Below are 21,304 nucleotides of genomic sequence, written 5' to 3'. Positions count from 1 at the left end.
GCACACAAAACTCCCCATGACCTCCTTTATGTCCTGATGAGGTTTGGGGGAGGACAGACAAAGTATGATGGGATTTGTAGTACTTTCAAACCTTTTGGTTCCCACAGACCACTGTGGTCCCCAAGAAAGACCGATAAAGACCAAACTTGGCACACAGAGCCCACATGACCCATTCTACATCCTACTGCAATTTGGAGGAGGGTGGACCATGGATGATAGGACTTGAAGTACCTCCACTCACTTCCAGAGACCACTGTGACCCTCATCAATGACTGATGAAGACCAAACTTGGCACACACAAGAATTATGAAGTTAGTAGAATGTAAGGAACTTGATTGTTACAGATTACTGTAAATGAAAACATCTTAAGTCAATGTGTCATGGCCCCCTTGAAATCTGGTGAGGTTGGGGAGGGGAGGACGGATAATTGATGATGGAATTTGTAGTCGTTTCGTACCCTTCAGTTCCCACAGACCACTGCAGCCCCTAAGAAAGACCGATAAAGACCAAACCTGGCACCCACTCTACAGCCTACTGGAGTTTGGAGGAGGACAGACCATGGATGATGATGGGCCTTGAAGTACCTCCACTCCTGGAGACCACTGCAACCCTCATTCAATGACTAGTGAAAACCAGAGTTGGCACACAGGGCCAACATGACCCATTCTACATGCTGGTGCAATTTTGAGACCATGGATGATGGGACTTGAAGTACCTCACTCTTGCTGAGACGACTGCAATCCTCCTGCAATGACTAATCAAGACCAACTTGGCACACAGGGCACCCATTTCCACACTGCTTACTGGAACAGCTTGATCTAGGACAGACCATGGATGATTGGATTTGCAGTACCTTTGCTCACCTCCTGAAACCACAGCGACACTCATCCATTTACAAATAAAGACCAAGCTTGGCACAAAGAGCCCCCATGGCCAACTCAACATTCTGGTGTGGTTTTGGGGAGGACTGACTATGGATGATGGGATTTGCAGTACCTTCACTCTCTTTCTGTGACCATTGTGATGCTCATCCAATAACTTATCAAAACTAAAGTTTGCACACAGAACCTCCGTGACCTACTCTACATTCTGGTGCAGTTTGGAGGAGATGGAACATGGATTATGGGACTGGTCATTCTTTTACTCACTTCCTGCGACCACTGTGACTCCCACCAATGACAAATCAAGACCGAACTTGGCATACAGAGCTCCCATCACCCATTCTGGTGCAGTTTCAAGGAGGACGGACAATGGATGATGGGACTTAAAGGGCCTTCACTCACTTCCTGAGACCTCTGCGACCCTCATCCAATGACTGTTCAAACTTGGCACACAGTGCCCCCGTGACCCACACTACATCCTGGTTGCACCATGGATGATGGGATTCGCCGTACCTTCACTAACTTCCTGAGAGCACTTCAAGCCACATAAATAACAGAAATAGATCAACCTTGGCACACAAATCATTTCTCAAATAACCCGGGCACCGCCAGGTCCCCAAGCTTGTATATAATAAAAGTGAATGTTTGTATGCGGTGGTGTATGTCGCAGTTTTCTTTTTCTTTTTTTGAATAGATTTTTATTAAACATTTTAGACACCAACACAAGGAAAGAGGGAGAACATTCCAAAAGAGGATAGAAATGTAGGAAACCCGATCACCATAGAAAAAAGCAATAAAGACAAAGGAGGGGGGAGGGGGAAGAGAGGGGGAAAGTGGGGGGGGAATACAAAGCATACAAAAAATACAAAAAAAGAAAATCTATACTAAAATGACTTCAACTCCAGCCTCAGGATCTTTATTAAGTCATTCTTCATCAAATTTATGTATTCTTAGTCTCTGCTGTCCTATTTTTTCGTAGTCATAAAAAAAGGGTCCAATCTGTCCTTTTTACCAATTTCCCGGTATTTTTTCCTCATCAAAAAAGTCAGTTCATCCATGTCTCTTATTTCTTTAACTTTATCTATCCATTCATCAATAGTGGGGATCTGTTCTTTTTTCCAATGTCTTGCAAAGCTAATTCTAGCTGCTGTTGTAATGTATGTTAACAATTTATCTTCATTTTCTTCAAGTTGTAACTCCAGGTCTGTGAAGCCTAATAAATAATATTCTGGTTTCTTCTTAAACTTCCTCTTCAAATTTTTTTTGTGTTTCCTCATGTATTAATGACCAGTTTTTAGATGTTTCTTTACATGTCCACCACATATGGTAGAATGTGCCTATTTGATCACTAGACTTCCAACATTTATCTGATGTATTCTTATACATATGGCTTTTTTTTTTTTGGAGTAATATACCATCTGTGGAACATTTTAATCCAATTTCCCTTTAAATCCATTGCATAAGTATATTTCAACTTTTTGTTCCACATTTGTTTTCATTCTCTAAATTGAATAGGGTTTCTTAAATTTTCCGCCCATTTAATCATACATGTTTTGACCTGTTCCTTTTCCGTTAACCATAATAACAATCTATTATAAATTGTTGTTACTATTTTCTTTTCCATTTTTAATTTTTTGTCCCATATATTTTCCTCCCAGTCAAATCCAACTTTTTAACTTGTTTAAAATATTCCTTGATTTGAATATTGTGTAGTCATGTTATATTTTCATAACTCTTCTTCAGTTGTTCAAAAGTTTTAATCTTTATTTTCCCTTTAATTAGAATATCCTTATATCTTGGCCATACTCTCCAACCTAAGTCTCCTTTGGTGGGCCTCCATTGCACAGACCCACAATGGCATAGTTTTATATATATAAAAAATTTATACCTCATCCAGATCCTTAGTAGCGCAGCTCAGACGAAGTGATTTCCAAAGTTTTTCTCTTTAGTTTCTCCGTCGTACCAAACGTAGGCATGCCAGCCTACTCTCAAATCATGACCTTCTAAATTTAAACATTTCTCTTTAGTTAATGACATCCAGTCTCTTACCCATAATAAGGCACATGCCTCCTGGTAAGTTTTCAAGTCTGGAAAACCAAGACCACCTCTTGTTTTTTTATCAGTTAAATTCGTATAATTTATCCTTGATCTTTTCCCTTTCCATACAAACTTTAATAGATCTTTCTTCCATTTTTTAAACAAGGTTTGATTTCTTATTACCGGTATGTTTTGAAATAAAAATATAAGCTTTGGTAGGACATTCATTTTAATTAAAGAAATTCGACCGAGTAAAGATAAATTTAAATAGTTCCATTTTTGAGATCTTTTTGGATTTTCTTCCATATCATTTTATAATTTATAATGTTTTTTAGAAGTTGACCATTCCTCGCTGAAAGCCAGACTCCTAAATATTTTATTTTTTTTAACACATTCGACTTTTGAATCCTCTCTTGTTTTTCCTTTTCTACGTTTTCAAGTAGTAACTTAGTTTTCTTCATATTCATCTTAAATCCGGCCACTTTTCAAAACTCTTCTATTTTAGTAAACCAATTTTATAAGTTTTTACTTGGGTCCTCAATTATTCCTAGTAGATCATCTGCAAATGCTCGGATTTTATATTCAAATTTACCAATTTTTGCTCCTTTGACATTTTCATCTTCTCTGATTTTTTTTTCATTAGAATCTCCACCGCCATTATAAATATCAATGGGGATAAGGGACACCCATGTCTCGTGCCTTTTGAGATATCAAATTCTTGTGTCATTTGTCCATTTATTTTAACTTTGGCTTTTTGTCAATTATAAATTGCATTACCTGCATTATTAAATTTTTCTCCCATATCCAATTCTTGTATTAGTGTCTTTAAAAAATCCCAAATTCAAATTGTCAAAAGCTTTTTCAGCATCAATTGATAAAATGGCAAATTCTTTTTCAGTAGCCTTTATTTAGGTCAACAAACCATCGGCTAAGTCAAGTGAAAGTAGAATGATGGAATACAACAATAAACAATTAATAACAACACATTTGGCTTATAATTAATAAAAACAAGTATCACCATTCGCTATCGGATGAATGGCTGTCTATATAATCTAAAACAGGAACTGATTGCAAGTTAATAATAAGTCTCCTGAGTACTCTTTGTTACACTCAGCCTTTACAGGTTATTCATGAAACACTTGCGGCTTTTTGCCACTGCAAACAGAAATTTGGCCACCTGTTCCGTTACCCTTTTATCAAGATCAGACAGTAAATAAGTGCAGTACCAACTAAGGAATCTTCCTGGCCACTTGGTGAGTAGAGGGGATATTAACCTTAGTCTATCATCCTTGTAAATTGTGCAAATAAAAAGTACATGTGTTACAGTTTCAATTTTATTCTCCCCGCATGGGCAAACTCTGTGTTCGTAATCAGTCCCTTTGTATCTACCCTCTAGTATGGCTGATTTGAAGGCATTGAATCTGGCCCAACTGAAAGCAAGGTGAAATTTTGGGATGTTTAAATTTTCTAAGTATTTGGCACCTCCCAAATAATTAAATGTTAGGCCTAAACTCAATGGAGAGCATGTGGAGCACGCCAGAGTCATTGAGACCTGTTTGTCTATGTCACTGATCCGCTAAGATCTGCATTAACTTTTTATGCTCAAAACTGCTCAATATATTCTCTGAGAGGCCCATCTGCCCGAGTTTCTGATTTAGCGCTTTGATTCGGTGGGATTTAAAGAAGTCTTTTTGAATCAGATATGTATATCCCACTTCAGACCCTTTGTGCACCCTCTCCATCCAGTATCCTAGGGCCCTTCTCCAAGCCAGTGATACAAGTGAGGCTGTTCCTGATTCCAGTCTTAAAACAGCAGATGGAACACAACTGGGGACAGCAAACAGTTTTCTAAGAAACCCTGATTGAACTTGTTCTACTTTAGATGTGAAGCCTGTGATCCATACCGGAATTGCGTATAATAATTGGGCTGTTACCTTTGCTTGGAAGACCTTTGTTGCTGCTGGTATATACTGGCCACCATCAAATTCTTTTTGATGATTAACCTCATAGTATTCTAAAAGATCCAATACCATGCGAATATTTTCTTTCATATGTCTATTTGGGAGGAACCCCGTTTGTTCCTCTCCAATCCAATCATTTAGAAATGTTTTTAATCTTGTGGCCATGATGTTTGCAAATATTTTATAATGTGTATTTAACAAGGAAATCAGCCTGTAATTTCTGATATCTGTGTCCAGTGTTCCTTCCTTATGTATTACTGTAATTTCCGCTTCATTCCAGGAGTCTGGTATTTTCTGATATTTCATTGCCTCATTTAGAATCATTTTTAGTGTCAGTGTTAAGGTTTGCTTAAATGATTTATAAAACCCGGCCGTGAACCCATCTGGTCCCGGAGCTTTATCTGCATCCATTTTGTTAATTGCCTTTTCTATCTCCTCCTCCATTATCTCTCTATTCAACATTTCTCTGTCCTCGTCCGAAATCTTATGTAGTTTCATCTAATATATTTTGTAATTTCTTCTTTCATTATCTGGTCCTTTGTATATAATTGACTATAGAACTTTCTAAATTCCTCTATTATTTCTTTATCCATCATTAATTCTTTGTCCTTAATAATTATTTTTGTTATGTGGTTTATCTGTCTCTTTTTCCTTACTTGATTTGATAGCCATTTTCCTGATTTATTAGCGTTTTCAAAGATCTGTTGTTTTAAGAATTTTAGTTGTCTTACTTGGAATTCAAGTTCCAACCGCACCTTCTCTTGTTTTAATGTCATTAACTCTCTTTCCAATTTCTTATTTTCAGGTCTCTTTTTTAATGCCAATTCTTTGGATGATATTTTAACCATTATCTTTGATTTTCTTATTCCTTTATTTTCCCTCGCTCCTTGTTGTATTAAGTGGCCTCTTATAACTACTTTAAGTGCATCCCATATCACTTGTGGTTCTACACCTTCAGGTCTGTTTATTTGTAAGTATTCATGAATTACTTTCTTATAGTATTCTTTGTCCTCTGTTTTAATTAAATTTTCGTTCAGTCTCCATTTTCTGCAGTAATTTCTATGATTTATAATGACTTCTAGCAGGCAGTGGTTTAATTAAATTTATTTTCCACCCTTCTTCTTCCTCTTGGGTCATCTGCTTCTCATCCTCGTATTTTATATTTAATTCACCTGCTTCTCATCCGCGTCTGTATAGTCTTTACCTTGTCTGGTTCTCGTCCTCATCTGTGCTGGTTTATTTCGTCTGCTTCTCTTCCTCGTTTCCTCCTCTGTCCGATCATCTTCTTCTCGTCCTCATTTCTGTCTGCTTCTCGTCCTAGATATTTCACCTTTACCTTCTGCCTCTCATCCTGGTATTGTGCATCAATTACTTTAATTTATTTAGATTGGAGTACTGTAATGCACTCTGTGTGGGGCTGCCCTTGAAAACGGCTTGGAAATTTCAACCAGGATGTTAACTGGTGCTCCTTACAGAGAGAAGAGGTCAACCCTTCTGCTCAAGGAACTCCACTGGCTTCCGTTTATTTTCCGAGCCCAATTTAAGGTGCAGGTGCTTACCTACAAAGCCCTAAATGGTTTGGGACCATCCTACCTGCGTGACTGCATCTCCGTGTATGAACCCACGCGCTCACTTCATTCACCCGGAGAGGCCCTGCTCGCGATTCTGCCTGCGTCGAAGGCGTGGCTGGTGGGGACATGAGACAGGGCTTTTTCTGTGGTGGCCCCCCGACTCTGGAACACCCTCCCCAAAGATCTTAGACAGGCCCCTACATTGGCAGTCTTTAGAAAGAACCTGAAGACTTGGCTGTTCCGATGTGCCTTTCCAGAGTAGGAACCCTCCAACAACAAGTCCCAGAAGCACTTTATTAGAATTAAGATTGCTGCACACTGCACTTACCCCATAATCCTTACATACCACTTGTCACGTCAGCACTTTTAATCTGTACCCATTACTCTGGCCCGGCCCAGTTTTATTGCATCTTGGTGTATTGTTTTATTGCTTGTTGTTTAATACTGCTTTAACTGTCTTTAATTTGCTTAGGTTGTGTATTGTTATGTTGTGTTTTGAGGCCTTGGCCTTTGTAAGCCGCATCGAGTCCTGCGGGAGATGCTAGCGGGGTACAAATAAAGTTAATAACAATAATAATAATAATAATAATAATAATAATAATAATAATTTAATTTAATTTAATTGGCTCTTGCTGCTCTATAACTTTCTTTCTCTATGGTTTCCAAAATGGTCTTCTTCCTCCTTCCTCCCTCTCACTTCTGCCCTTTCTTTATTTCTCCTTCCGCCCTTGCCACTCCGTCCCTTCCTGCAACCAGCTCCTTCCGTTATCATCACTTCCTTTTCTATCCGCGTGCTCAGTTGTTTATGAAGAAGGCAGGAGATATTCAAAACATCAAAGGCGTCAAGGTTGGAGTTTTCTTTCTGTCTATTCTTCCAAGCGAGGAAGGGAGGGGAGACAAATCAAATTCTAACCACTTTATATTTAATAGTAGCCAATTCTGTCTAAATGAACGTGCCTTATCTCATCAATTATAGATTAGTAGTACTCTAATATTTTGGTTTATTTGCCAATTTGTTTATTTGTTTGCCTATTTATTTATTTATTCCATTAAATTTTAATTTACCGTGAAAAATAATATTGAGGAAGCCTCCTCTTATCTTATTCCCGGGTCCCTTTCTTTATAGAGTTAGATTATTCTCTCCTTCTCAAACTTTCTCTGGCTTGATTTCTTCTTTCTTTAATATTTGGGAAAAGATCCCGTTACCTTCTTGTCTCTTTTCCCTTGTTAGGGTTTTCTTTCTTTCTCTCTTCTTTTGCTGAGAATAGGTTGGCGACGGTTAGATGTGCCTTGCGGCGCGATCCTTGTGGAGCGGCTCACCTTTCCCTTGTGTTGCTCGGACCCTCTCGAACTCTCCTCCTTGAAGGGGGAGAGGTCTTTGGGGTCTTCGAGCCCACTATGAGATTCGCGACATCTTTGCACTCGATCTGGCAAAGGGGGGAGCTTTAACAGCTCAACCTGACCGCCACAACACAGATCCTCATCAGGAGCTCACTCTTAACGAGGCTTCCCCATCGCCATGTTCACCGGAAGTCATGTATGTAGCAGTTTTCTGATGGGCTCCCACTATCACAGACCACTGCAAACAGAACAGGTGACGGACCTGGACAAAAGTCAGCAGACATAAGACCCATGACCCTCTTAACGTCCTGGCAAGGTTTGGGGGAGACTGAAAATATATTATTGATTTTGTAGTACTTTCAAACCCTTCGGTTCCCACAGACCATTATGGCCCCCAACAAAAACCGATAAAGACATACAGAGCCCCCATGACCCACTCCATATCCTTCTGCAGTTTGGAAAAGGATGGATTATGGACAATGTGACTTGAAGTACCTTCACTCCATATCTTGAGATGACTGTGACCCTCAAACAAAGGCTGATCAACACCGAACTTGGCACACAGAACCATCATGACCCACTCTACACTCTACTCACCTCCCGAGACCGCTGCAACCCTCATCCAATGACTGATCAAGACCAAACTTGGCACACAGAGCCCCCATGATGCAATCTACATCTGGTTGTAGTTTGCAGAAAGATTCAGCACGGATGATGGAGCTTGCTGTATCTTCACACAGTTGATGAGACCACAGTTCCCCTCAAAATGACATATCATGATCGAACTTGGCACCAGAACCCCCATAACCCACATCCTTGTGATGTTTGAGGAGGATTGACCATGGATGATGGGACTTGCAGTACCTTCACTCATTTCTTGAGACCACTTTGACTTCCATCCAATGACCTATCAACACCAAAGTTGGCACACAGAGCCACCATGACCCTGGTGCATCCTGGTGCAAGAACCGATCAAGACCAAACTTGGTACACAGAGCCCGCTTGACCCACTCTACATCGTGGTGCTGTTTGCAGAAGGATGGACTATGGATGGTGGGATTTGTAGTCCTTTAAAACACTTGGGCACCCGCAAAACACTGTGCCCCCCACCAATGACTGACCAAGACCAAACTTGGCACAGAGAGCTCCCATGAACCACTCTACATCCTGGTGTGCATTGAGGGAGGACAGACCATGGATGATGGGACTGCCAGTACCTTCACTCACTTCTTGAGAGCACTGCAACACTCATCCAATTACCGATAAAGACCAAACTTGACACACAGAGCCCCCATGACCCATTCTACATCCCAGTGCAATTTGAAGGAGGACCGATCATGTATGATGGGACTTGCAATACCTTCACTCCCTGAGAGCACTGCAAACTCATCCAATGATCCATAATGACCAAACATGACACACAGAGACCCCATGACCCACTGTATATCCTGGTGCAGTTTGAAGGAGGATAGACCATGGATGGGACTTGAAGTTCCCTCACTCACATCCTGAGATTGCTGTGAACCCCATTCAATGATCGATAAAGAACAAACTTAGCACACAGAACTCCAATAACCCACTCTACTTCCTGGTCCAGTTTGGAGGAGTGTAGACCATGGATTACAGGAGTCACTTCCTGAGACCACTGTGACCCACACCAATAACAAATAAGGACCAAACTTTATACACTTGTAGTTCCTTCACTTACTTGGTAAAACCAGTGTGACCAACACCCATGATTGATCATAAAGAAACTTGTCACACAAAGTCCATATCCTGTTGCAGTTTGAAAGAGGATGGACCATGGATGATGAGTTGTGCCATATCTTCATCCGTTTCACTGCTCACAGAACACTGTGGCCCACACAAATCAAAGACCTGGGCCAAACATGGTTCACAGACCGCCCCGCCACCCAAATGACTCACTTTACATCGTGATGCAGTTAGGAGAAGGATGGAAAATGAATGATGGGAGATGCAGTTCCTTCACTCACTTCCTGAGACCACTACAACCCACAAAAATGGTGGATCAGGACTACTTTTGGCATACAGTGCCCCATGACACACTCTGCATTCTGGTGCAGTTTGGTTGAGGATGGATAATGGATAATGGGACTTGCAGTACTTTCAATCAATTCCTCACCAATGACTGATGAAGACCAAACTAGGCACACAGAGCCCCCATGACCCACTCTACATTCTGTTGTGGTTTGAAAGAGGATTCACCATGGAAGATGGGACTTCACACACTTCATGAGCCCACTGTGACCCTCATCAGTGACAGATCAAGATCGAACTTTGCAAATAGATGCTGGAAATGTAAAAATAAAGGATTTTCCACCTTTCATGATTATGTAAGAAGGCCAAAATTCTGGTTAGAGATACATAAACGATACAAAGAATTCTGGAATTAACAATAGAACTAAACCCAGAATTCTGTTAGGTATAACAGATTTTGACATGGAGAAGAATAAGGAAGTATTATTCTTTCATATGACCACTGCAGCTAGAATTATATATGCCAAAAAATGGAAGAGCAAAGAGATCCCTACTTTAGATTATTGGATAATAAAAATAAAAATCCTCAACATGATTAATATGGATAGTTTAACAAATGCACTTAAGAAAAACCCAAAACCCATGACAAGAAAGACTGATTGGACGGCAATTTAAAAATTTGTTGAAAATTTAAATTACTTACAATGAAGCCAAGAGGAGAAGAGACCGAGGGAAATCGATAGAATACGAAGACAATCTGGATGGACTGCGTCAGAGGAAATTGAAGATGAACATACATTTCTCTCCTCACAACTCACTGGTGGAGACATATTATTATTATTCACTGTTTATTTTAAATAATTTAAGAAACTATCTCCACATTGTAACCCTATTTTATCCCTGAATAAAAGATTATTTTTAAAAAAGATCAAACTTGGCACACAGATCCCCCATGACCCACTCCACATCCTGGTGCAGTTTTGGCAATGATGAACAATGGGTGATGGGACTTGCAGTGCTTTCACTCACTTCCTCAGATCACTGCAACCATCTACCAATGACTGATTAAGACCAAAGTTGGCACACAGAGCCAACAACCTGTTGTTGCTTGAAAGAGGATTTGCCATGGGTGATGGGATTTGAAGTACCTCCACTCCCTCCCCTGACCACTGTGACCCTCATCAATGACAGATCAAGATCAAACTTGGCAAACAGAGGTGCCATAACCAACTCTACATCCTGGTGGAGTTTGGAAGATTTTGGACCATGGGTGATAGGAATTGCAGTATCTTTACTCAGTTCTTGAGATAACAATGACCCACAGCAATGACTGATCAAGATCGAACTAGTTCCTAGTGTGGTGTGTGGGATGATGCACCATGGATTAAGGGACTTACAATCCACTCACTTCCTGAGACCACTGCCACTGACACCAATAACAGATCAGGACCAACAAACTTGGCATGACCCACCCTACATTTTGTTACAGTTTGGAGGACAATTGACCATGGATGATAAGACTTGCATATGGGAGTTGTAGTTCAGCCACACTCGCTAAACCCACCTGATATTGGATCCAGACCAAACTATAGCACAGAAAAACAATGCCTATCTCTAATTAACCTGGGCACCGCCAGGTCCCCAAGCTAGTTAATAATAAAGTCACTAAAGCAGTGCTTGTATACAGTTGAAAAAATGATAGAAAGTTCTCAATTCGAGTTCAAGGTAAACCATTTAACATCACAGTGATTCAAATATATGCCCAACCACAGCTGCTTAAGAAGCAGAATTAGATCATTTCTATAAGGATCTGCAGCACTTACTCAGCCCCCTCCCTCCTGTCCTTTAAAAGGATGATAAAACTTGTCTGTGGGACCAAGCATTTGGGACTGTATAATTAGTCAACATTAGGAACTTTTAGTATGCCAACCAAATTTGATATGGTTATTTGAGACAGTTTTAAACAGAGGATTTTAACGTCAAGATCAGTCATTTTAATGTTTTTATATGTGTATAGTGTAGTATGTTTTGGCATTGAATGTTTGCCATTTATATGTTGTTCTCCACCCTGAGTTCTCTTCGGGGTGATAAATATAAATGCTTTAAATAAATAAATAAATAAATAAAACTCGATAACACACCAAAAAGATACATTATTTTCATCACAGGAGACTGGAATGCTGAGGTGATAGTTAAATGACAACTGGGATCACAGGCAAGCATAGCTTGGGACAACAAAATGAACTGGCTGATATAATTTTGCCAGAAAAACTCGCTGTTCATAACAAACATTCTCATCCAGCAACCTAAAAGACAGTTTTATACATGGACTTCACCAGATGGTCAACACCAAAATCAGATTAACTACATCTTCTGCAGCTGAAGGTGGCGGACATCCTTCCAGTCGGTGAAAACAAGACCTGGAGCTGACTGTAGTTCAGATCATAAACTTCTTATTGCAAAAGATAAAGTCAGACTAAAGAGATCAGGGAAAACACACAGACACTAACACATAGTTAGTGAATATGCAGTGGATGTAAAGAACAGATTTACAAGACTAGATTTAATAAAGTCCCAGAAGAACAGTGGACAGAAGTTTGCAACATTGTACAGGAGGTGGCAACAAAGTACGTTTCAAAGAAGAAGAAAACCCAAAAAGGTTGTTTGCTGATAGGGGATGATATGCCCAATTAAACGCATAATTCCAGAGGTTAACCAGAAGATATAAGGAACTATTTTTAAACAAGCGATATATGGAGTGGAAGAAGACAATAGAATAGGAAAGACAAGAGACCTCTTCCAGAAAATTAGAAACATTGGAGGTAAATTTCAAGCAAAACTAGGCATGATTAAAAACAAAGATGATAGGCATCTAACAGAAGCTGAAGAGATCAAGAGAAGGTAGTGGGATTATACAGAACATCTGTATTAGAAGGATAAAAGTATTGAGAACAGCTTTGGCGGTGTGGTGAGTGAATTAGAACCAGACATCCTGGGGAGTGAGGCTGATTTGGCCTTAAGAAACATTGCTAATAACAAGGCAGCAGGAGAAAATGAGATCCCAGCTGAACTGCTTAAAATCTTGAAAGAGTATACTGTCAAGTTGATGGGTGCAAATACGGAAAACACAAGAATGGCCATCAGATTGGAAAAAATCAACTTTTATCCCTATATCAAAAAAGGGAAACTCTAAAGAATATTCAAATGATACTTATTTCACATGCCAGTAAGACACCGGTTCTCAACCTGGGGGTCATAACTGCCAGGGGGGTCACTGGGCTGTTTCTGGGGGGGTCACGATGTCACCTTCTATGGCTTAGCCCTCTGCCTCCCTGGAATGGCTGCTGGGCCCGCAGCAGGGCTCGGCCTGGATCCAGCCTAGCAGCTCTGCAAAACCATCAGGGGACGGATGGGAGAAGGAGGGAGAGAGTCAGTGGTAGAGTTGTGGGCTCCTCCAGCCAGGGCTCTCCCTGCCTGCCCCCCTCCCAGTTGCACGCAAAGATGGTGCCCCAAGCTTAACTTGGCTGCTGACTCCCCTGGGAAAGGGAATGAGATTTATGCCCCTGGAGGAGGAAACCGTCCACTGGTCCAATTTATTTATTTATCGTGTCATCAGCAACCATTGTATTACAATTCTAACAGAGCAAAACAAACACAGAGATTAAAAAGAAAAGGAAAAAGAAGAAAGAAAGAAAGAAAAAAAACCACACAGATTTTGCAAATTTGGTATTTGGTTAAATGTCCTTTGACCAGTATCTGGCCACTTGGAGTGCCTCTGGGGTTGCCGCAAGAAGGTCCTCCATCGTGCATGTGGCAGGGCTCAGGGTGCATTGCAGCAGGTGGTCAGTGGTTTGTTCTTCTCCGCACTCGCATGCCGAGGATTCCACCCTGTAGCCCCATTTCTTAAGATTGGCTCTGCATCTCGTGGTGCCAGAGCGCAATCTGTTCAGCGCCTTCCAAGTCGCCCAGTCTTCTGAGTGCCCAGGGGGGAGTCTCTCATCTGGTATCACCCATGAATTGAGGTGCTGGGTTTGGGCCTGCCACTTTTGGACTCTCGCTTGCTGGGGTGTTCCAGCGAGTGTCTCTGTAGATCTAAGAAAACTATGTCTTGATTTAAGTCGTTGACGTGCCGGCTGATACCCAAACAGGGGATGAGCTGGAGATGTCTCTGCCTTGGTCCTTTCACTATTGGCTGCTACTTCCCGGCGGATGTCAGGTGGTGCAATACCGGCTAAGCAGTGTAATTTCTCCAGTGGTGTGGGTCGCAGACACCCTGTGATAATGCGGCATGTCTCATTAAGAGCCACATCTACTGTTTTAGTGTGGTGAGATGTGTTCCACACTGGGCATGCATACTCAGCAGCAGAGTAGCATAGCGCAAGGGCAGATGTCTTCACTGTGTCTGGTTGTGATCCCCAGGTTGTGCCAGTCAGCTTTCGTATGATGTTGTTTCTAGCGCCCACTTTTTGTTTGATGTTCAGGCAGTGCTTCTTGTCCAATTGATCTCAGATGAGCGGAAAGAGGCAGAGAAAGAGTGTGGGAAAAGGGGGAGAGAGGGCAGGTTGTGGTAGGCAGGGGGTGGCCAAAATGGGGGGTAAAGTGGCGGAGGGCAGGGAAAAGAAGGAAGAATAGAGAACACAAACGAGGGAGACAGGGAAGAGAGGAAAGACCGTGTGCCTCCTTCCCCTTGCTTCTGCTTCCCATCACAACTTTTCCCCCTCCCTGTCTGCCTTTTACTTTCTTAACTTTCTTTCCTTCACACAAACTGTCTCTTCCCCCCCCCCCTCCTCCTCACACCTGGAACATGCCACCTAGTCCTGGCCTCTGCAGGAGTTAAGAGAGTAAGGAGTCACCTGGTTGGGGGGGGGGGTGGAGAAGTAGTTGATGGGAAGCTGCACATGCAGGCCTGAGCCAGGCCCGTAGCCAGGATTTCGTTTCGGGGAGGGGGGGGGCTAAAAAAATTTCAGGGGGGGTTGGGGGGGTTGAGTTTCGAGGGGGGCTGAGTCTGAGTGAAAGAGGGTCTAGCCTAGCAAACATTTTGTATCATTACCCCAATACCCCCATGCATATGGGATATATTGAGTATGGTAATCGGATCATGATATGAATAAACATAACAGTTTAAATAATGCACCAGTAAGGCCTTTTCGCGAACCACCATGAGAATTTCGGGGGGGGGGCTGAAGCCCCTCAAGCCCCCCCCCCCCCCCCCGGCTACATGCCTGGCCTGAGCCACCCCCTTCGCTTCCTGGTCTGGCGGCTGAGCTCTGGGGCAGCCTGGAGGGGAGAAGGCTACCTGGCTCTGCGGTTCCAGGGCTTCCATTCCCAGAGGGGCGGTTGAGCAGGGCTACCACCTCATTCCTGCAGACAGTGCAAAGAGGCTGCACTCCCCCTCCTCCTTACACCTGGAGCATGCTGCCCTCTCTTAGCTTCTGCAAAGGGGAAGATAGGAAGGAATCGCCCTCTCTTAATACGCCAAGGGACAGTAGCATAGTTTAAAAACTTCCCCCTATTTATCTGCACCACACCTCCTAGGATGCAAGAGACAGGGGGCTAAATTAAAATCACTTTTCCCCTTGGGATCCTATTTTTATTCACCACTCTTATTAAAATCACTTTCCCCATGGGATCCTCTTTTTATGCACCACAGACCATAGGATGCAGGAGACAGGGGCCTGTTAAAATCACTTTTCCCCATGGGATCCTATTTTTATGCACCACCCAAGTTAAAATCACTTTCCCTTATGGGATCCTATTTATCTGCCCCACAGCTTATAGGATGCAAGAGACAGGGGCCCAAGTTAAAATGACTTTTCCCTATGGGATTCTGTTTTATGCACCACCCAAGTTAAAATCACTTTTCCTCATGGGATCCTATTTATCTGCACCGCAGCCCATAGGATGCAAGAGACGGGGGTCCAAGTTAAAATCACTTTTCCCCATTGGAAGCTATTTTTATGTACCACCCAAATTAAAATCACTTTTCCCTATGGTATCCTATTTTGATGCACCACCAAAACTAAAATCACTTTCCCTCATGTGATCCTATTTATATGCACCACAGCCTATAGGATGCAAGAAACAGGAACCCAAGTTAAAATCACTTTTCTCAATGGTATTCTATTTCTATGCACCACCCAAATTAAAATCACTTTCCCCATGGGATCCTATTTATCTGCACCACAGCCCATAGGATGCAAGAGACAGGGAGCCAATTAAAACCACTTTCCCCCATGGGATCCTATTTATCTGCACTACAGCCCATAGGATGCAAGAGACAGGGGCCCAAGTTAAAATCACTTTTCCCCATTGGAAGCTATTTTTATGTACCACCCAAATTAAAATCACTTTTCCCTATGGTATCCTATTTTGATGCACCACCAAAATTAAAACACTTTCCCTCATGGGATCCTATTTATATGCACCACAGCCTATAGGATGCAAGAAACAGGAACCCAAGTTAAAATCACTTTTCTCAATGGTATTCTATTTCTATGCACCACCCAAATTAAAATCACTTTCCCCCATGGGATCCTATTTATCTGCACCACATCCCATAGGATGCAAGAGACAGGGAGCCAAGTTAAAACCACTTCCCCCCATGGGATCCTATTTATCTGCACCACAGCCCATAGGATGCAAGAGACAGGGGCCAAGTTAAAATCACTTTTCCCTATTGGAAGCTATTTTTATGCACCACCAAAATTAAAATCACTTTTTCCTATGGTATCCTATTTTGATGCACCACCCAAATTAAAATCACTTTTCCTCATGGGATCCTATTTATCTGCACCAAAGCCCATAGGATGCAAGGGATAGGAACCCAAGTTAAAATCACTTTTCTCCATGGGATCCTGTTTTTATGCACCACCCAAGTTAAAATCACTTTCCCTCATGGGATCCTATTTATCTGCACCACAGCCCATAGGATGCAAGAGACAGGCGGCCAAGTTAAAATCACTTTTTCCCATGGGGTCCTATTTTTATGCACCACCCAAGTTAAAATCAATTTTCCCCATAGGATCCTATTTGTATGCACCACCCAAATAAAAATCATTTTTCCCCAAGGGATCCTAATTATCGACACCATAGCCCATAGGATGCAAGAGACAGGGACCCCCAACATAAAATTATTTTCGTTGCTACTTTATAACTGTAACTTTGCTATGGTTATGAATCATAATGTAAATATCTGATATGCAGGATATATTTTCATTGATAGAAATGGAATATAATTAAAGCCTAGTGATTAATCACAAAAACAATATGTTTGGGGGTATAAACAAGGGATGATAGGATTTGCAGTACCTTCAACTGATTCAGCTCGGACTTCCACAGGCCTTTAAAACCCTGACAAATTAAAGACCTGGACCAAACTTGGCATCTAGAATTCCCATGATCAAAAGAAAATACTGGAGAGGTTTTGGGAAAATAAACCCGGACATTTGGGAGTTGCAGTTGTACTTTCAATCAAAGAGTATTCTGAAATGCACAAACAATAGAATTCAATCAAACTTAGCACCTACCTGGCAGGCTGTTGGGGTGCCACCATATAGAAGGCCTTCTCCCTCGTCCCCACCAATCGTGCCTGCGAAGGGGGCGGGAGCGAGAACAAGGCCTCCAGATGAGGTCATGCAGGTAGGCAGGTCCCAAACCATTCAGGGCTTTGTAGGAAGAACCCTCACCTTGAAGTGTTACTGGAAAATGAACAGCAGTCAATGGAACTCCTTAAACAGGGGGGAAATCAGAAGACATTTACTTCTTGAGAGGAGAGCAATTACCAATCTTGATAAAATAGTGAAAAGTAGAGACATCACATTGGCAATTAATATACTATTGCCCATCGTAACCTATGGATGTGAGAGCTGGACCATAAGGAAGGCTGAGTGAAGCAAGATAGATGCTTTTGAACCGTGGTGTTGGAGGAAAATTCTGAGTGCCTTGGACCATAAGAAGATCAAACCAGTCCATTCGCCAGGAAATTATGCCCGGCTGCTCACTGGAGTGAAGGATATTAGATCAAAGATGATGTACTTTGGTCTCCACTCATGGTGAGACAAGGCTTCTGCTCACAGAGAGGCAAAACCTCACCTCAACACAAGTGAAGACGTCGCCTCATTGCAAATGGTGGGTGGGACTTTGCTTCTCACCGGGGCAGAAGACCTTGACTTGAATATAATCCGAGGGGGCTTTTTCAGCCCCAAAAGGGTTGAAAAACTTGGCTTATCTTTGAGCATATGCAGTATGTGAAGAAGCCCCCAGTGGAATTGTGGGTTAAAGCACTGAGTTGCTGAACTTGCAGAGCAAAAGGTCGCAGATTCAGATTCGGAGAGTGGCATGAATTCCTGCTGTTAGCCCCAGCCTCTGCCAACCTAACAATTTGAAAACAGGTATCACTCCGGCGGGAAGGTAACTGCACTCCATGCAGTCATGCCGGCCACATGACCTTGGAGGTGTCAACGGACAAAACTGTAGCATAGAAATTGAGATTAGCATGAACCCCCAGATTACAACACAATTAGACTTAATGTCAGGGGAAGATTTGGAAAATTTCCAAATGTTCTGTGGAAGATTTCTGTAGATCTGATAAACTTATAAAGATAAATCAATGGGTCTTAGAGCATATGAAACTGGAAGCCAAGATGACGAAACTTGAGAAGACATGACTCCCTTTAAAAGATGTTATTTGAGAAGGATAAAAAGCAAATTAACCACTAATCTACAATGCTCTAACTCTTTATCTAATCATTTTATTAATCCAATCCCTTTATATGGTGTTATATAGCCACATTTCTACTTTTAATTACATTTGTCTAATTAATGGTTTTGTTTATTTTCTGTATGTTATTGTTTTGTGCAAGTATGCTTATCCATGTTTTTTGTTCACAATCTATATTTTAATAGATACTTAGTTGTGTTTGTAGTTGTAGTAAGTTAAATAAAGATGCGTAGTTTAAAAACATATAACCTAAAACATATAATCTAAAAAAACCTATTATTCTTATGTAACTTCAGAGATTAAAAGTATCTCCCTTTTTGAAAAAAAAGAGATCAAGGCAATTTGTTTATAATCCCCCAAAACACAACACTTAGTATTGTTTGTTGATACGAAGGAGTGTTCAATCGCTTTTAAAATGATTATTTCAAATGTATCTTTTATACTAAATACATAACTTAATGGATTATACTGCCATTAATTAATTAGATAAATAGATAGATTTTGTATGAAATTATTTTTAAATGGCTATACTTTGACTAGCAAACTGCTATTGAAAATGGAAATACCTGTAAAATCTGAATAGAATGAAATATGTATATAACGAATACTAACAGAACAGGAAAAAGATAATATATCTTTATTTCTTTACCATTGATTTTTTTAAAAAAAAAATATCCTCTATACTGTGAAAAGTTTTCTTGAAAAAACAAAGCAAAACTTTCTGTAAAGGTAAGATTCACTCTCATTGTTATTTGTAATACTAGCTTGGGAACCTGACAATGCCTGGGTTACTTGAGAAAAGCATTGTTTTGGGAAGTTGGGGGATATCTCTGGATGCAAGGTGAACTACAACTCCCTTGTGGACTTGTCATTCACCCCCCTCCTCCAGTATGTTATGTTGGCCTGGGTTATTTGAGAAAGGCACTGTTTGTTTTCGGGTGGTGGGCAATATCAGTTTGATAATTTGTAGCTCTATCTCTTAGGGGAAAAAGCCAGTCTTTCCTGTTGTTTTTTATGCATGCTCCCATTCAAAAATGCATAACAATGTGGGTGAACTGCAATTTCAAAATCGTAGGCCTATCACCCCAAACGTCTCCAGTATTCAGAGTTGGCCATGTTGGGTATGTGTGCCAGTTTTAGTCCAGATCCAACATGAGCTGCATTCAGAGCTCTCTGGTTAAGGGTGAACTACAACTCCCAGATCAGAAGTGATTAACCCCCAAGCTCTGCTTGTATGCACAATTGGCTATGTTGAATCTGTGTACCAGGTTTGGTCCAGATCCATAGTCACCTGGGTTCAGTGCTCTCTGGATATGGATGAACTACAATTACCAGAGCCAAGGTCATTCACCCCCAAACCCCACCTGTATTATTTATTTATTTATTTATTTAAAACATTTATATTCCGCCCTTCTCACCCCGAAGGGGACTCAAGGCAGAGCACAGCATATACACGGCAAACGTTCAATGCCGGGACACAGCTGGCCATTTGGGACTGGGTGCCAAGTTTGGTCCTGATCTAATGTCGACTGGATTCAGTGCTGTTTTAAACTGTTATATATTTTACATAATGTACAGTTATATTGTTTTTAACTGATGGTTTTAAATTGGATTTAAGCTATTATTATATTTTGCTTCTTTTTGTGAGTTGTGTTGGGTTCCACTCTAGGTGAAAAGCAATATATAAATGAGATAAATAAGCAAACAAACAAATATTATGTGAATCTAACTGAGTCTGTGTACAACAGAAGTCTAGGAAAGGAGGGACAAGTGTAAAACGTTCATCTGCAGTACTTTTTCCCAGTTTGCTGTCATTGCCTACAATGGATAAATATTTGAAAATAAACACTTGAGCTTTCATGTTTTTGCTGTAATCAATAACATTCCACCTGTACTATGCTTGGTTTACAGGAACTCGAAGAAATCCGCAAGTGTGGAATGAAGAACTTCCGTAATATCCAAGTTGATGAAGCTAACTTATTGACTTGGCAAGGGCTTATTGTTCCTGTGAGTGTAAAAGCAACCTGCTGCCATTTTAGAAATACGATATGAATTATTTATATAGGGGTGATTAATTTTCCAAAGAAATTAATAAATCATCTATATAATGAACTCTTGAAAACTTACAGCCAAAGACATTTCTGGCAATTCAATGTAGTTGTTAGTATAAGAAAACATTTCTGGGCCATTGTTTATGAGGTGTAACCCAAGAAAAACCTTTGTACTATAATAACGTTAATGTAATAACATTTTCTTCTTCAAAGTACTTAAGGTTGTCTGTGCACTCTATAGACAGTTTTAGAGTCTCTTTCTACATTTTGAAAAAAGCACTGAAATCCAGCAAAATATGCCCACATTAGAAAGGATATATTGATCAAGCATTACTTGGGATTACAAAGATAAGACAAAATATAGTTATCTGATGAATTGAAATACAAAATGAATTAAGCACATATGTAAATGCAAAGGCACTTTTCTTATAGATTTTTTATACTTGATATATTACAAGAGTTACAAAAAAAAGAGTATGAATGACGATAAATCAGAAGATGAAAGAAAAAGTATGATAATAGTTTTAATGTAAATAATTAATTTTAGTTGGGTTCATAAAACAAAAGTCAATATTGCATAAAGTTTCTTTTAGTCTTCTTTTCACTTCACTTACCTGGCTACAAAACAGACACCTAACAATAAGGTTTAACAACAAAAGAACAAGAGGTTTTTTTCTGGTTCATTGTGTTACTTAGAAACAGTCCCTTAAGTTAATATAACTACTGGTCCAAAACAGATCAACAG

At 40.7% G+C, this 21,304-nt stretch overlaps 1 protein-coding gene across 6 annotated transcripts in view; it reads left to right on the top strand.

The window, feature by feature from the left end:
* The window catches only part of LOC137095171 (ubiquitin-conjugating enzyme E2 L3), a 290,392-nt gene that overhangs the window by 217,656 nt on the left and 51,432 nt on the right, over positions 1 to 21,304 (top strand). For 4 of the 6 annotated variants that reach the window (XM_067461523.1, XM_067461527.1, XM_067461525.1 and 1 more), the window contains one exon: positions 20,420 to 20,515. The exons of 1 other annotated variant lie outside the window; for it this stretch is intronic. In XM_067461523.1, coding sequence (XP_067317624.1) covers positions 20,420 to 20,515 — 96 coding nt within the window. Of the gene's footprint in view, positions 1 to 5,797; positions 5,850 to 20,419; positions 20,516 to 21,304 lie in introns of those variants that run through there. One more of the 6 variants, XM_067461528.1, reaches the window with a different exon arrangement.

The sequence above is a fragment of the Anolis sagrei genome, chromosome Y, assembly GCF_037176765.1.
Source record: "Anolis sagrei isolate rAnoSag1 chromosome Y, rAnoSag1.mat, whole genome shotgun sequence".
Taxonomy (NCBI): Eukaryota; Metazoa; Chordata; class Lepidosauria; order Squamata; family Dactyloidae; genus Anolis; species Anolis sagrei.
The sequence above is the reverse complement of the archived record's forward strand: the minus strand, read 5'-3'. Positions and strand labels throughout refer to the sequence as shown.